This window comes from Salarias fasciatus, chromosome 12 (assembly GCF_902148845.1).
Source record: "Salarias fasciatus chromosome 12, fSalaFa1.1, whole genome shotgun sequence".
NCBI lineage: Eukaryota > Metazoa > Chordata > Actinopteri > Blenniiformes > Blenniidae > Salarias > Salarias fasciatus.
The window spans coordinates 13,457,835-13,475,023 of record NC_043756.1 but is presented as its reverse complement, the minus strand read 5'-3'; the positions used below and the strand labels follow the sequence as shown (position 1 = coordinate 13,475,023).

The window sequence follows — 17,189 nt, the reverse complement described above, 5'->3', positions numbered from 1 at the left end:
CCAGCTGTTTGGTCCTCTGCAATTAACCCTGCATCCCACTCGTCTCCGGCGGTGCGCTGCCTCTAATTGACTATCGGGCACACAAAGCAGGGGCTGTCGGCCAGACCCCCTGGACACAGCCCCCCGCCCCTCTGCCGAGGTGGAGATGATAATAATAGAGGCGTCCTGTGGACTGGGCCGCCAGTCAATCAAAGCCCGAGCCCCACAGGAGCTTCCTGAGGAGAGCGAGAGAGGAGGAAGCACATGTATGAGCCAGTGATCAACAGGGTAGAGCAGCTTCACAGGGGGCAGACATGTTGAATATGCCCTCAGCCAAAGTACTAATCAATTCAAGTGCACGTGAGGGGAAAGGAAACCCTGCTGGTTGCTTGATATCAGAAAAGCCATTTTTAGGAACACTCATCTCCCTCTGTTCGTCTCAAGGTTGATTCTCTGTGCAACAACATAGGGAGGGGAAAAAAAATCAAGGCAATTATATGTCAGGCCTTTTGCTATCTATAATTGCAATGATAAAAATCAAAGTGCAGCGATTTCTCTGAGGATAAAGCCGTCTGAATTCAGCGTCTGCTTGTGTCATCATAACCATCAAACAAATGCACACTGTAAGACGGCGGAAACAACGTCTGCTCCATACAACTCTATCTTCTCCACACAATGACTGCAGTTTTTAATAGGAATTTTCTTTTTTATCTATTTAGCTGTAACTGTGTTTTGAACTAAACACAATCAAAAAGTTTATTTCACTTACATAAACGCTAAATTTCAACAGAATTATGCATTTAATCAAATGACTCGCTATGTAAATAAGCGCAGCAGTTGGATAACACTTTTCAACAGGGGTTGCCATACTGCATCACATATTGGGCTTTTAACCTGCCAACATGTTTCACAAATAGCATGGAGGATAATGAGAATGTTAAAGCAATCTGCACACTGATCCTTCACAGGCACGCAGACATGGCATCATGTCAAAAATGGATTTAATCATTAAAATAGATTAGAAAAAAAAAAAATAAAAAAAAACTTGGACAAAACTCCCAGATCTAATCTTTCATTTCATTAAAGCCAATCTCATCCAAGATCTAATCTATCTATTTTCTGCACAAGCAGATGGAAGAAATACCAAACCGAGCGCCTAATTTGGGCTTCCTCCTCGCAGACTGCAGCATGAGGTCATGTAGGTAGCCTGCAGTGAGGCAGCGCACGTGTGCGCTTAATACAGTACACAGAGACAGCGGCGAGGTTCACAGGTACACAAAACAGTGGGAAGAGCCAAAAACAAGGTGGGTTTTCACTTTCCACACAAGGGGTCTGCCGCCTAACATAATAATCATTTTACAGTCCCACACATGTGAATCCTGTGACGGTGGACAATGTGTCCAATAAAAACTACTAATTAGGATTCTAGTACAAAGGATTCTACCCAAGAAATGTGAAATATTATACCATCAGGACACTGCCATGTTTACATTTCCTCGTTAGAATTTATCTCCAAAGCCAGATGTTACTGAATCAGCTATGAAAATTAATTAGCTGGTTTGATGTGGCAGCCTCATGCTCTTCCAGACAGACCTGGCTTTTATGGGCTGTAGGGGAAATTACTGAGAACTGATTGATCCTGAAGGACTTCTGGGCGCACATGGCCTCACAGACACAGCAACACACACGTACACACACGCGCGCACACACATGCACAGAGATCTTGCAAAACATGTAATTAAAATATCTTACCCTGATGTTTTTCATTTTCAAAAGGCAAATTAGTACAATAATACATTGTTAGTTTTTAAAGGAGTAGGACTTTCTTCTTCCTCAAGTGTAGGTGAATGAATATATTTTGTTCTTTGATTCAGTCGTAGTAGAAAAGCCAAACTTCAGTCAAGGTTTTCTGACCTCTAAAATCCACCACTCTCTGAAACAACGGTTGCACCCTCTGACCCACAGAGCATTGAAACTCCAAACGGTTCAATTTACCTTTACATGTCTCTCTGTGCTTTTACTGCTCTCTCTCTTTCTGTCTCTTGTTCCTCTTTACAACTGCTCCATATTTCTTTGTGCTTTTTTTTTCCTTGCTCCATCCCTCTCACTGTCTCTTCATCGCCCTCTTCTTCTCTTCACCACCACCACCCCCCCCCTCTCTCTCTGTCTCTTCTGTGTCCCTCTCTGAGTAAGTGAGTTTCATCTGGGGTGCTTGCCGGGCGAAATCACCTCAGGGCGAACACTTTATTATCTGTAGTCAAAGCGTCACCACAAATACCATTCTACACACACAAGTGTCACTTTCCATTTGTCTGCACTCTGGCTGCATTAGCAGAGCCCAGCCGGCCCAGAGCCTCATCTCAAACGCGCCCAGCAGAAGAAAACTAACAGCGTGGGAAAGCACTTGTCCTGCATTCCTGCCCTATTAACGCCACTGGCAGCACCGGAGCAGACCGACTGCCCGGGAATTAAAACACTGCTATCAGCTCTGACCTTTAAGAGGATATTGTATGAAATGACAAAATGAGAGAAGAGAAAGTGCTGCGCAGAGCTTTCATGTTTCAATGCTGTGTTCAGGGAAGGAGAGCAGGAAAACGTGCACACAACTAAACATAGGATGCCCCTTTAATAAGAGGCTATCACTGTGTGTGTTAATTACTGATGATCTAGCTGGTTGTCTGGCAAACACAACGCCAGTGCATGGTCGATGTCCTCTTTGAGCCACAAAGGAATGCGGGCCAGTCGCAGCCGTGTCAGGCCTTTTGTAGGACGCCCGTGCACCAAACAAACACAGAAAGTGGGGCAACATGTTTACCTCACTCTACACATCGCGCTTCATAAACAAAACGGCCAAGCAAAAAAAAGAGCCGGCCCCCATGTTTGTTCCCATGACAGTCAACAAAAAAAGGCATTTCAATAGAGAAATATCGACCCTGAATATTTCACGCTGTGAGCGGGGTCCTCACGGCCACGACCTCATTTCAGACACGAGTTTCACCCGGCTGTATCCATTTGAAATAATTTATGGGCCTCAATGGGCTACATAATAGATAATAAATGGAAAAAAAAAATAAGCATATTCACTAAATTGCTTTCTGTTTAATAATCAAGTTCTGCCAAAGGGCTCGGCAGAGTGCACAATTTTGTATAGATAGGGGAGCTGGCCCCTGGTTTGCAGGCTGTCTGTGATGAGCCAGCCCTCCAGCCTGCCTGGGCCACCCTCATTGTGCATACAGCATGGTCTAGAAAGCAGAGCTTTATCAGCAAATACCCCAAGTCAGCACAAGCAGCGGGGTGGTTATGCGTTGCGACTGGCGCACCAGCCGATATTGTCATGTACGATTAGGCCTGTGCTCATGAGCCTGTGAACTCATTCCTATGGCATCAAAGTCAACCCCGCCTCCTACTCTCCTCCATTTATATCCCAGCCGCTCTGCTGCCCTCACCTCCTTCCGTGGCTCCTTTTATTTTACATCCCACTCTGCCGTTTTGCAACGTACCCTCAGCGAGCCCCGTGAAAAAAAGTCGCGCTCCGCTGGAAACAGATACCGAGAGAAAACAAAACAACAGGTTGAACTGGTTTGATTCTCAAAACAAATCTCTGCTGCCTAATTAACTCCATCCAGTGGGGTCATCCACAAGTTAAAGCGGGCCAGCGCAACAAAGAAGCAGCTGGTGCCAGTTGTTTTGTCTTGGTACATCTCTCCAGATGACATGGCTGATAGAGAGGAACAAAGCAGGTCTCGGAAGAAAGGAAGACAAACTGTGAGGCCAGTTATGGGGAAACGTCAGACGGCGAAGCAGAGATTAAACCATCAGCGATGAGGCAGAGAGCAGCACAGGACGCCGGGCCTCGGAAAAATAAACCAACAAGCTAAAATCCTGACCTGAAAGATTTATGTCAGGCCCTCCTTGTGCTGTCTTTTAAAAGAATATGCCATGCTGTGACACCATCTTCTCAAAGGGCTAGATGTACAGCCAAGAGCCAGCAGCATTCGCAGACATGCACTAACTTAAATGGACGCAGCAATAATACACACACACCAACACAGACACACAGGTTCGGACTAAAAGACCCCAGAGGTAGAGATTGTAAGTGCATACACAGATAAGAAAAGGAACCAGAGCAGAGAGCAGAAAAGGGTGAAAAAAGCGAGCGAGTGGGAGAGACGAGGGGAGGCTGGAGGCGCCTGGGCAGGCCTGTCAGACCGGAGGAAGTGCTGGTGCGCAGGCCTGCAGGTAAATGGAAGAAGAAAGGCGCCTCCAGGCTGCCTGAGGCAAGCCTGGGCCCTTCTGTTCTATCATTTAGGAGACAAGTTCTCCACTGATTCCCAATTAATATTTAACACTGCACAGACAACAAGGCACTCCGCGGCAGTACACATGCCAACGAGAGGAGAGGAGAGGAGAGAGGAGAGGAGAGGAGAGGAAATAAAAGAAAAAATAAAACATTCATGGTAAGGAGAAACATAACATCTATTGGTATTGAGCTTCTCAAGATAGGATTCATTTTTGCATGATTTTCAACTGTTTTTTAAGCTGAATTATTGCTTCCGAAAAGTATGAAAGCTTAATTATTGAGTGTTTGCCATAAATATGCCACAAAAACTCACTGAACCCATTTTCATTTTCACCTGATTGCTATTATGACAAACACTGCCTTCAGCTAACAATCCATAGTGACAAATGATACCCACAAATCAGTCTGAAAGCAAAATTGTGCACTCATTATGTAGACCAACAACAACTTTATTAAAAAATAATCCTCAAAATAAATTCTATTTAAACATTTTACAAATAATTTGGACTGAGAAGAAATGACAAAACTTCACAACAACAATGAAAAAAATCTCGAAATGGAATGTGATTATGGCTGGTTCTTTAAGAAAGCTTCCACTGCCCAGTTGTCTCATCTTGTACACTACTAGGTTCTAGTGGTCTGGGGGAAAAAAAAGTCATTTCCAGAAGACTGATGCATTTCCTGACAGTCATGAACTTACAATGCTTAGCTGTAAAGAAAATAAAAAAGAAGAAAGATGCATAGTTGAACATTTATTCACACAGAGAGACCCCCAACCAGACTTCTTCACAGTATTCAAACTGATTTTGGATTCCCAGATAACTTTATTGTTAATAAAACTGAGGAAGGTGGTTATTTTTGTGCTTATATCTCTACCTACATTTTCAGTCTCTCTCTGCTTGTATTTGTTCTCGCCTGTTGATTCCACATGTCGCTGGCATGGATTGTTAAGACACAAACAAAATGTCACTCACAGCCACACCTGTCATTATTGACCCTGCGAGATGGTTGTTGGACATCGTCTATAAATATGGGTGTGGATCGCTTACTGGATTAAAACAACATTTGGCCTGACAAAGGCCGGCCGATGATCGAAAGGTTGTCAATAAATACTGCTCGTGGCTTACACATGTGTGCAGACGTATTCCTGTTAACACGGTGTGGGAACATGCCAGTAAAAACACGCCCCTGAACTCTGAACAATATGACCCGACAGACAAAACTCCCAGTTTGTGTAATCTGAAGTGATGACACACACAGGGTGCACACAAAGACCACTTTTCTGAGAAGGAGCCTGAAACCACAGAAAGCAGAGCGAAGCGTCTTAACAGGAGTGACGATTTCAACATTTTCTGTGGTCACTTTGCAAACCGATGCTTCTCTGCCAAACCCGCTGCACTTATTGGAATAGATTGAAAAAGTAAAAGAACAACACTGCTTTGAACCAAAACTCTAATACTGCCGGATCTTTTAATATGTTCACACGTCATTGCTCACTCATTTTTCAGTCATATTTGCACTTCTTAGAAGAAAACATTCCTCACAACCTGCTGGTGAATATTGACATTTCCTGACTTTCAATATGACCACTTCGCTAAACATTCAGCAATGGCAGATTTTATGGATTAAAATATAAAAATATGACCCACTATGACCACGCTGTAAACGTGGATGAAAACTCTCTTAAACACAAGACCAGCTTTTTATGAACGGTTTAACATTACACAACATATGTTTTACAGACATGAAGGACTTTTACAATATTTCTTGATTTACTGTCGTCTCTTAAACGCATTATTTAGACAATCCTGTGAAACATGAAAAGCATAATGAAATTTTCCTTGTAAAATCTTGGTTTAAAGTTGCTTTTTTAGAGATTTGACGATTGAGACATCAATCCAAAATAATCCAAATAATAAATAAATATCTTGCCAGTAGTTCCTCTCAGTCCGAGTGTAGTGTGCTCTACTTGTTATTTCCTGCGGGACAGCAAGAGGCAGGAGATTCTCTCTGTAGCCCTGCTCGCATCCTCCAATCCACCCCCACTCTCTGGCAGAGAAAGACAGAGGGTGTCGATTCCTTGCACCTGGGATGCCCAAATGCCAGCTTGGAGGCCTTGGAACAAGGAATCTGTTTTTGAACCCAAGTCCTGCTGAGACCAAAACTACAGTAGAGCCTCTCTTCCTCAAGCGCACCTCTCAAGGCAATAAGATTGCCTCGCCCCCTGTGCTCACAGCAGAAGGCAGAGGGCAGAGGGAAGGCATGGCTCTGTGGGACGCCAGCAGCCGGAAATGATTCTCTGTGTGCCAGCACTGAGACGCCAACGTGACAGGAGAGGCAGCGGTATGCATGAGCTAAGGCTAGCACAACCAATACCACATGGTCGTCTCTGTGAGATAACCCGAAACTCTGACGCTCCGAATTTCACAATCTGGAAATGTGATGAACGTGAGAATGAAAAATTCAGTCTGGTTATGCAAACCCAGCGAGCCCCAAAATGAAAATGCATAAGTAGGCATCCAGGTGCATGGAGGGTGGCTGTGGCTAGCCGTCAATCACCTTTCACCAAGAAAAATACCTCAAGACCTCTGCTTCCCTGCCGCAGACTGTGGAATAATGACAGTCTCTGTGGGCCCTCTGTGGAATTCCAAATGGGAGTTAGAAATGAGGTGGTTCAATCAGTGGGAAAAGGTCAAGTGCATGCAGATTCACTCTCCCTCGCTTGTCTCCGCTCCTTCTCCTCTAGTTCCACTTCATGCCCCCCACCACCAGGGTACTGAGGCAATCAGGGTGAAGGTTGTTATTTCTGCTGCTGGTGACCATGTTTAAATATGCGGCTAGAAAAATGCTCCCCTCCTAGTTTTTTATTTTCCCCCAGACAACAGTCGCTGAAGTATTGTGCTGCAATTTGATATGGCCGGCTAATTCCACTGTTATGTCTCACAGCGGCTCGGAAAACAGTGGAGAGGTGGCGGAAGGTCATTACCTGAACATATTCCCTCTCGATGACCGAGCAGGTTATGGAGGGGAAGCAGCTAAAAGCAAAGCAAACTAATGGCTCTGGCAGGTCTGCCTGCGGAGGCACAGGACTATTAGGAAAACTACAATCCCCTGGTGCACCTTTATGTCATGTCCTTAGGCTGTGTGTGACAAGGCCAGGTTGTCTCTGTCGATCACTCTGGAAGTGGCCTGGACCTGGCCTGACATGGCCTGAACCTGGGATATCAGACCTTCTGGGAGGTTTTCATCTACACCTGGCTGATTGGCACCTCGGGCCTCCTGGGTATTGCAGAGGGTTATAGCTGCAGGTGTGCCAGCGTATATGCATGTGTTTGTGTGTGTTTGTGTGTGTGCGTCACACAGGATACGTTTGGGGAGAAATTCAAGTCGACACGCACGCAATTGGAGACTGGATTTAACCAGGGGTAAAACGATGGCACCTGTGTTTGACTTTTCCGCAGTTCCATTCATTATAACGTGAAAAGAGTTTTTGTTTTGATTAGGGTTATAGGAGTCATTGCAGGGTAACAAAAGTAAATCACTGTGTGTGCTTTTGAGCTTCACCTGGGCCCTGCTGGGGTTAGAGACACCGGGGAACACCCAGGTTTATGCCAAAGTCTTATCCAATTGCAGGACAAATATGGGAGTGGCGGTGTGGTTAACGAGGGCTGCATCTACTGCAGACCTGGATATAATGTGCAAATGTGCACACCCAGTGTGACAATTGCATTTTTAGAAAATGTCACGCTGGCACAAATGCAGTTGCTAAGTAATGAATAAACAAATGAAACCTGCTGAAAGTTGAAAATATATTATTTTGTAAAATAGCCAGGCTGACAGATGCTAGACCTGTTATTCTTCAGCTGACATGTGGCGGAGTAATAGCTGTCTGGGCCAGGGGAGACGCAGGGGGGCTTCTGGGCCTCCTGTCCAGCCGTTTCAGCGTTACTCATCACCAGACTGAAGCACCTTCCTGTCCCCCTCTATGAGCAGAGCTTTAATGTTCACCCGAGCACCCTGTATCTTCCGTCCCTCTCCCCGATGACAATCAGGGAGAGGGACGGGCGGCAGGGGAGGTCGCCGGTGGCCAAGGGTGGCTGGGGTCAGTGGCATCCATTCACCCCTCTCCCCCTGCGGGGCCTTTCTCTCTCATCTGTCTGGATGGGTGTCCTCTCTCTGGGGCACAACACGATGAGAGGCCCTGGCTTCGCTGCCGTCTCTGCCTTTCATGTCTCCATCTAGGGCAGGGGTAGAGAGACATGGCGGGGAGGACGAGGGAGGGGGTAAGCTACAAATGTCACCCATAAGGGGGGATTTAATTAAAAATGACAGGGGCTGGCGCTGGAGAGTGCAGCCACATATGCGTGGAATTTGGGCGCAGTGAAAGCAAGTGCCTATGATTTATAATTCAAGTAATGCTCTGCACTCCTTTTAATTCTACAGCCAAAGAAAAAAAATATCAAAAGGCTGCCCCTGTGAGGCTAATCCAATATGATATTTTTAAGGGCAGGCGGTCAATAGCTTTTTGAAAAGCCAGCTTCTCTGTCTCCCTTTCTGCTTCTCTCCCTCTCGCTCTCTCTCTTCTCCAAGTGTCTGTCTTTCCCCATCTCTCTCTGCTCCTCCCTCCTTTCTCTCTCCTGCACTCCCTGCTCTGCCGTGCCTCAACCAACCCCCCCCCAAACCCAGACACAGAGCGGGCTGTGATAATGGAAACATCCCGCTCTCCGCCTCCCGTTTCTCCTGCTAAGCTCTGTGCGCTTGGGGAAATTGATTGTCTGGCGAGCCGATCTGAACGCTTCCAGCTGATGGTAGAGCCAGTTAAGTCCTTTTTTATTGAGGGTATGAGGGATTTTTAATGGGAGTCGCATCAATGAACTGTGCAGCCACTCGGCATCTGCATGCACGGGCTTTTTCTAAGACCCTCCTTGCCCTCTCATCACAACTGCTCCGCTGCCAGCCCGGTGAAAGAACACACACCCACACACACAGACGCGTGCACACCCACACACACACACATATACAGTAAAGGACAGCAGATTCAAATGACACAGATCATCTCCATCTCATTGCCAGGTAATCCCCACCCTGTGCTTTTACTCTTTCTGCCCAGCTGAGGACTGTATTCTTGCATTCAGCCCCCTGACGGGAGTCCAGGTCATCTTACCCATAACCTTTCCAATTTGGTGCAAACTGGGGCAAAACTAATCAGTCATGGGGACCTGCTCAGCATGATGACCTGAGTGTGTCCACTTCTAAAGCTAAAACCCGCTGTCTGCTTTTCTGCACCCCTTCTGGGCCCGGACGAACAATTGCCTTATTGAGGCCAAGTGCTGCACAGTGGTGGAAATCCAACACTTGCTAACCCCCTCCTGTCCAAGGACAGAAAGGAAGCTATTATGTTCAAACATCCTCATTATGAACCTCAAGTCACTCGCTGTGGTAGTCCTTCATCAAGGGGTTTAACAGGTGGGGAAGGGGAGAGAGCGAGGAAGACAGAGAGGGTCAGTAACAGGGAGGCCAGAGGGAAGACTGGAAACTGTTCTTTTTTTCCATTGATTTAAGTCCTGACTCCCACTGGCTGCTCCTCAATAAAAGACCTTGAGAGGAAGTGGGCTAATCCTGCAAAATTGGAAGTAGCGAATCGATTAAGACTGTTGAGGATGCTGTCCAATTCTCTCTTCTTCTCCATTGCCATCTTCACTAATTTCAGTTTCGTTTCTTTTCACCCCACTACCTCAACACTCCTTCCAACCTCATTAGTGAGTGCAGTTGAACCCAATTCAGCAAATGCACCTGGAGCGCTGTTTATCTCTCCAGTTCACTCTCTTTCACACTATCCATATGAAACATCCGCACAGACCAGCAAAAAAAAAACAACTCCACATCGGAGGACGGAGGTAGCGCACAGTCACCTTGTTGCTTGTGACTCTTCTCTCCTCTGTAGGAGGCACGTTAGAGTGTGATGTCGGGCCGAGAAGTTGCTAATTGGGCAGCGAGTCGCTGAAAAACAATCCAGGCATCCCTTCCAACCTTCCCAAACCAATCTGAGTGTCTCTAATAGTTTGCATTGTGCTTAGAGTGGTAATTTATTGTTCAACTGACGAAAAATTGCAAACTCTGCCGTTCTACCTCAGCCTCAGTAAGGTTAGGAGAAAAACTTGCCGGATGAACACTTCCATGCTCTCCATATTAAAGTACATGAAAATAAAAGCCACAGAAGATAGGGATGCGTTCAGTGAGGTATGGAGGCCTTCATTTATGATCATCACACCAACAAATCTTATCCGAAGCTGAAAACTGGAGAGAAAGATTTACCTCCTGGAAGTCTGACTGTTGCAGTTCTCTCTAATCCCAAACTGGCTGCAGCGAGTTTTGCCAGCTCTGTAACCGTTTTCTACGCTGGCTCGTCACTGTCCCTTTACACCATTTTGTGAGTGGACAGAGGGTGCTGCTCGAGGAGCAAACAGTGCAGCTGTCACACTTTACATGCGGCCGGCACGGCCAGGGCCAGACACTGTAAATGTTTACAGACCCTCAGGGTCACCCAGGGCCAATGAGGCACGTTAAACACTGTCTGTTCAGCCCTGTTGCCACGACTGCACAATCAGCACAGCTAAACAGCCTCTCCCACAATGAGTAGCCAAACAACACGGCAATCCGGGGTCTAAGTGCAGAGCGAATGAAACTGTTTAAAATTCCTTGGAGTAATGGAGGATTCCAGTGAAAACAACAGAAAATGGAAAGTCTATCTTCCTTCACTTGACAGTCGGGGTTAACTACCCATTTCCATCATTCACCACGACTGATGGATTCAACGCAAACAACAAACACAGAGCTTTCTCAATCTTCAGCTTTAGGCTAGCTGAACTCCTGACCTTCATCGCTCAGTCACTGTGTTTACTTACATTTCCGTCCAAGAGCTTGCGGTGGCTCCAGAGTCTTGCTGGCACACATCGGGTGCTGGGATGGAGGGTTTTGCCTCCTCTGCAGACAGGCCAGCATGGTGAGGTGGGCACAGTACTACAGCCGAGGGAGTTCTGCGGCCAATCTGGAGCGGGAAAAGAGCGAGAGAAAGAGAACATTGCATTGAGTTAAGCAGGACGATTCGAGGTCAGAGCTCCATGGCCGTGTCTGGTAAGCCGGCAGGAGCTGGCTCTGGGCGAGATGGGCTAGGTTTCTCACCCAGGATTTAATTGAGGAAGCATGCCTACAGCTGCCTGCCTCTCAGGCCTGTGTGCTGAATGATAAACACACACCTGCACTGGGGCAGCACAGCACGGTTGACATGGGTTCAGAGCACAGGCCGGGCTAGTCACTCCGCAGCTTCAAACGGCACATCCACGCAGCCATTCAACCACATCTCCTGTCTGTGAGGCCATCCTCAAAACAAACACACGGCCTCACACAAAAAGCGGCAATACTCAGACTGAAACACATTCTTTCCAGGGCAGTGTGCATGTGGTGATTGATGGCGTTATCTGTGGACAGCAAAAAAAAAAAAGAAAAAAAAGAAATGGTAATGCTGAGAAAACAGCAGTCTGTCTGCTCCAACTTAACATGCAACAGCTCTGGGGGACTGTCAGGAAAGGCCTGGGGGACTGAGTGGTGTCTGGATGTATGTGTAGCTGTGTGTTGAGCTGAACGGCCGTATGTGTGTATGTGTGCGAGCAAATGCGATGAGACCATGAATTGGGAGGAGGGAGACTGCCAACCGTACATCAGGGCTAGTGACGGCACTAATCAATCTCCCTCTAGGCCATAAATCTCCAGTTCTACACTCCCCCTTTTCCCCAAAGCAACCTTTACTCCAGAACAGGGAAGCAGTTGCTGCTAGTTTCAGTTTACATCAGAAAGGCGAAGGTTTTCTATATATCAGAATCCTCCACAATCGAGAGGCATGAAACATATCATTCATCGGCAACATACCAGTGTCACATATCACAATGATGACTGATTACAAAGTCTTCTAGTTGGATTGCGTGCCAGATGAGAACGGCGAAAGCAAACCCTTCAGGTGCAGAAAGTGTTTTTATACAATAAGGATCGGGATTCACTCCTCCACTGTTTACTCAGCAGATTTTATTGTTCGTTTCCAGGAACCATATGCTCTTACTGTATCCAACGCTGCAGAAGCCCAGTCTCACCTACGGTGGAAAACGGTCGAGTCTGCTGCCTTAAATCTTAGCGCTGCACGCCTTTCTTGTCCAAAATGCATCAAAATAAAAGACCACTGTTTCCATCTGGGTTGGTCTCCTCCCATATTAAAACAAAGAACAGAGGCAAATATTTCATCTCTGCTGTCAGCGCCAACGTCTCCTGCCACGATGCGTGGCAGATTATTGAAAAATGATTTCTCATGCGCCTGTCACAGGCTTGTCCCCTGTTATTTATTTTCTCAGTGAATCACTAAATGAACATTTAGCCACCTGATAGCAGTCCATTACTTAGTTTTATAGATTATCATTTTAATATGAAAGAAAGCAATTACAATGATTATGAGATAAATTAATGGCAGTCCATAAAGGGCTGGCTACTCTTCTCTCTCATTTAAAGAATAAAGCAAATCCTGGACCATCGAATGGAAATGATCAAAACACAAAAGCACTTACTGAAGCATTTAATCAAACTAAATGACAAAAGTGTCCCTGCAATATCTGACCAAGGTGGAAAACCATGATTGAAAAAAGCAGCAAATTTCGTGAGTGCAATACTTTTTTTTTCACAGTTTAATAAAAATTGATGGTGAACACAAGGATAAAAATATCCAATCCTCTCAGAATAAACTTTTATTCAGCTCATTTTTGTAAACTGCCACATCATCTGCACCCCAAGAATAAAAAAGCGGGGAAAAAAATATTATTTAACCTTGATTTAAAAGCTTGACTGTTAAAAAGAGGAGCTACATTTCCATAAATGAATTTACCAACTGTGCCACCAACTGTAGCATCAAAATCAAACACATTTTAGGACTGTTGAAGGTAACTGCAGTACACAGAGATCCCCCCCCACACACACACACACACACACACTGGCAGAACGTGCAAATCGCACAGAAAGACCCCCACACCCACCCTGGACTTGAAACAGGAGCATTCTCAGAATTAATGTAATTACCCCTGTGAAAATTTCAAAATAAATGCATTTTAAGGTTAAAAAAACACAAAACAAAACAAAACAATGCATGCATGTTGATCTGATAAACCTCAACTGCAACTCCTAATTGTATCTTCCTTTTTAAAATTACATTAGTTGCCCTATTTTTCATATATACTCATCACAGAAGTGCTATGTTACAATTTGGCCTTCTAGGAGTGGTTAAATCTCGAATGGCTAAACAATCAAAGCAAGCATTACAAATACATATCAAACCTGGCTTTGTCACTTAACACTCAGTCAACTGTGTGTTTTTAAAACTCATCAGAACAACAATACTTTCAGCAAAAACCAGGTAGCGTGCAAAACATGCTCACTAACATGCATCTCTTTAACAATAATAAATTATCTTATAATCCAACAGAGATCACAGCCACCCATCCTTTTTCTCTCTCTCGCTCTCTCTCACACACACACACACACACACTGCAGATGGAAGAGAGGGGCCACTCTATGTCTCGCCAGGTGCTTGTGCAAAAAAAAAAAAAAAAAAAGGGTCGCTTGCAGTGCCATTTCCTCTCACACACAGGCAGGCCTGGCCCAAACACACTGGCACTTTGAGCTCATTACTGGCTATTCACATAATCCTTTCTCTGTGTCCTCTCTGTGAGGATACTAATTTCACAACAAGCCCATCCTCACAGTCCATTTGTTCAAAGATAGTGGTTGAGAGAGAGAAAAGGGACACATGGTGTAGATTGAGACTAAAAGCTAGTCTTAACGGGGGATACCGCCACAGTTTTCCCCTCTCTGAAATGAAAGACAATCGTGTAACTACCATCCATTTTTCTCCATTTGCTGCTCACCAAATGTATTCGGAGGCATTATACTTTGCTGAAAGAGACCCGCTTTTTTCAATTCAATTTCAAGAACCAATTTTCCCCTATTATTGCCTTTAAGAGCGAGGCAGAAGGAGCAAGTCGTCGGCTTGTTTGTCATGTCCCTCTTTCCCCTCATCTCCTCCTATTAGGTTATTGTACTACTTAGCAGATGTCTATCAGTGCTAGGAAATTAGCTCCAAACCAAAACCCTTTGACCCGTGATCCAGCTGCTCTCAGACAGCCTGTCTCGTTGAGGTCAATCCGCGTGAAGGTGCGGCAGAATGCGAGCGAGCGCGCACGTCTGCCGCCCCGCACGCCGCTCAAAAAAAAACCCCACCTGCACTTCACTCGCTCATCAAATCCACTCACAGGTCTCCTATTACACCAGTGCAAGGGATATCTCAAAAGCCAGGATGTCTATCGGCTCTTTCCCGTTCTGCTAACGCTGCTGCCGGGTTTGCAATGGGGGCGGAAGATCAGTCCCGTGAGATGAGGGAATAAGCTGGAATCAAGAGGCGGTGGGCTTGGCAGAGGGCTATTTCTTAGTTAAAAGGTTCTTAAACTGCAGAGGAGATCAGAGGAGATGGCTCCTCGCGCCCAAAGCTGTCTGCTCAGATAAGCATCCTGCCAAGTGCATGGAGTAACAGGGTGGTCATGGGTGAATAAATGTAATGTGTGTGTTTTTTTTTGGAGCTACACATGTTTGAAGTAAAAGAAAGAGTGAGGCAGTTTGATAGTCGGGACTGGGCATTAAACCACAATACCTTTTGAAAAGAGAATGAAAATGTCAAAAAAATAATGAAGAAATAAAGCATGGCATTGACTCGACCACCTACACACTGTTTTACTTCTGAAACGCTCCTGAACAGCTGCTTCTCAGCAGACAGCATCTGACGTACTGAATTTTGTCTACTTGAGTGTAAACAAGCTTTCAAGGAAACACTGCTTACTGTCCTCATAATGATATCATTAAACAAAAAAAAAAACCAAAAAAAACCAACACATACAATCTATATCCACTGGGAATTGTTGACGACGTTCCAGGTGAATGTCACGTCTCAACTGTCTGACTGAAACACAACAAAACAGAGTTCATGTCATTGTGTGATCTAACCGCTGTTTGTTGTAACCACATCCTTGCTATGTGTTGTAATGTGAGAGTTTGCAGAAACATCACAACATATCGGCACATCTAATCAGGCAGCAAAATAAATAGATAAATAAAACTGTTAGAAAGGAAAGGTGGAAATAGAATTTTTTTTTTTCAATATAAAAACCAATCAATAACATCTATAAATAGCATGAGAGTCTCTCCGATGGAACTCCCCTTCCCAGTGTTGCGAGCAGTGATTCAGGAGCCGGGCAGACAGCCTCCACAATGATGGAGGGCGGGGCTTCAGCCTAATTGAATAGTGACCCTGCCGGCTCACTATGGGACGCCCCATGCAGTGCTTTTAACAAGCTGCTGTGTCTCCCCTCTTAATAAGCCCAAACAAGTTAATCCAATCGACACACTCAAACCCTTTCTTTTTCTTTAACAAGGCACTGCCTCTACCCCGTTAATCCCTGGCTCCCCCTTCTCCGTCACCATACCGTCACATGAATGGAGGGAGAGTGAAAGGCTCCATTAGGGAGGACTGGCAGTGAACCCCTTCAGGCTTGGCACTTTCCCCACACCAGCACCAAATAATTTGCGCTCATACTGTATATTCAAAACACCCACACACTAATGCTCACATGTGCCCGATATAAATCGTGTCTATTTGGACGTGGCACACAATGGGAGTGTTATGTTTGGCGACCCCGAACTGCACACATACGCCAACAACAAAACCACACACACAAACAAAAATTCTGAGGGGACATTTGCCGACAGGCACGCACTCCGGGACATAAAAAAGGCATTGTTAACAAACCCTCCCAGCTCCACAAACAAGAGCCACTGATTCCCTAACAATACAAGCCCCTGGATGCACTCACCCACCAGCTCTGCACAACCTCACACCAGCACAATAAATAACCTGCACAACAAAAGGCCATTGTGTGTAAAAGCCCACAGTTTAGGCATTATTGCCATGATATACAGTGTTGGAATAACATATTGACAGCCAAGTCCTACATATATATGATGCAGCATGTCATAGTTATGGGAGCTTATACTGCCTTGTCTGCCATGCAGTCGTATTTATGAGAGGTTTCTGTGTAGAATATGAAGGGCATCTTGGCAAAAACACTCCGCTGTTAGCTTTCCATATTCCAGTCAGCTTCAATAGCTTCACCCATGGGATGAAGGGTGAGGAATGCCTAGCAGTCCAATAGCAGCGAGTCGTCTGTCATCTCTAATCAAAACACGCATGTCTAGACTAATGTCAACCCTGTAATAGCAATGAGGACTAATTGACTTCACAGTCAACTGCTGCATCTTTGTGCCGGGCTCGGTTTCATTAATTAACGGCCTCATAAAGCAGTGAAGTCTCACGCGGCAGCCAGACTCAAAACTTTAAAAATGCAACAAGGCAGAGGTCCAAAAAAAAAAAAAAAAAAAGAAGGCAAATTTCCACTGACAACACGCTGTGCTTTGAAGTGCGTATATCAAGTTTGGGTCAATGTGTAATAAATATTGGGAAGAGAACTGAAGTGGAATTTTCTATTACTGAGCTGCAATCAGAACCAGGGAGGAAGCTTAAGGCCGACTCAAGCTACCGTTACAGAGAAATGAAAGACAAGAGTTTACAGGTGGCCACTGTTAGAATTGGTGTCTTTCCTGGATTTAGTGTCCCTTCTGATGGGAGAGGGTTAAAGCCGAGGCCTTTGTCCAGGATCCTTCTCTGCCACTGTCACACCACAGACTCAGAACATGGCCTGCATTCTTGCACATATTTGGAATAAATAAAAGCTAATGAGGGTATCAATTCATTATGCACTGTCAATTTTGG

At 45.4% G+C, this 17,189-nt stretch overlaps 1 protein-coding gene across 1 annotated transcript in view; it reads right to left on the bottom strand.

Moving 5' to 3' along the window:
• fam222aa (family with sequence similarity 222 member Aa) overlaps positions 1 to 17,189 on the bottom strand; it is a 46,176-nt gene that overhangs the window by 9,323 nt on the left and 19,664 nt on the right. The window contains exon 2 of the mRNA XM_030105486.1: positions 11,185 to 11,327. Coding sequence (XP_029961346.1) covers positions 11,185 to 11,281 — 97 coding nt within the window. The 5' untranslated portion in view covers positions 11,282 to 11,327. The remainder of the gene's footprint in view (positions 1 to 11,184; positions 11,328 to 17,189) is intronic.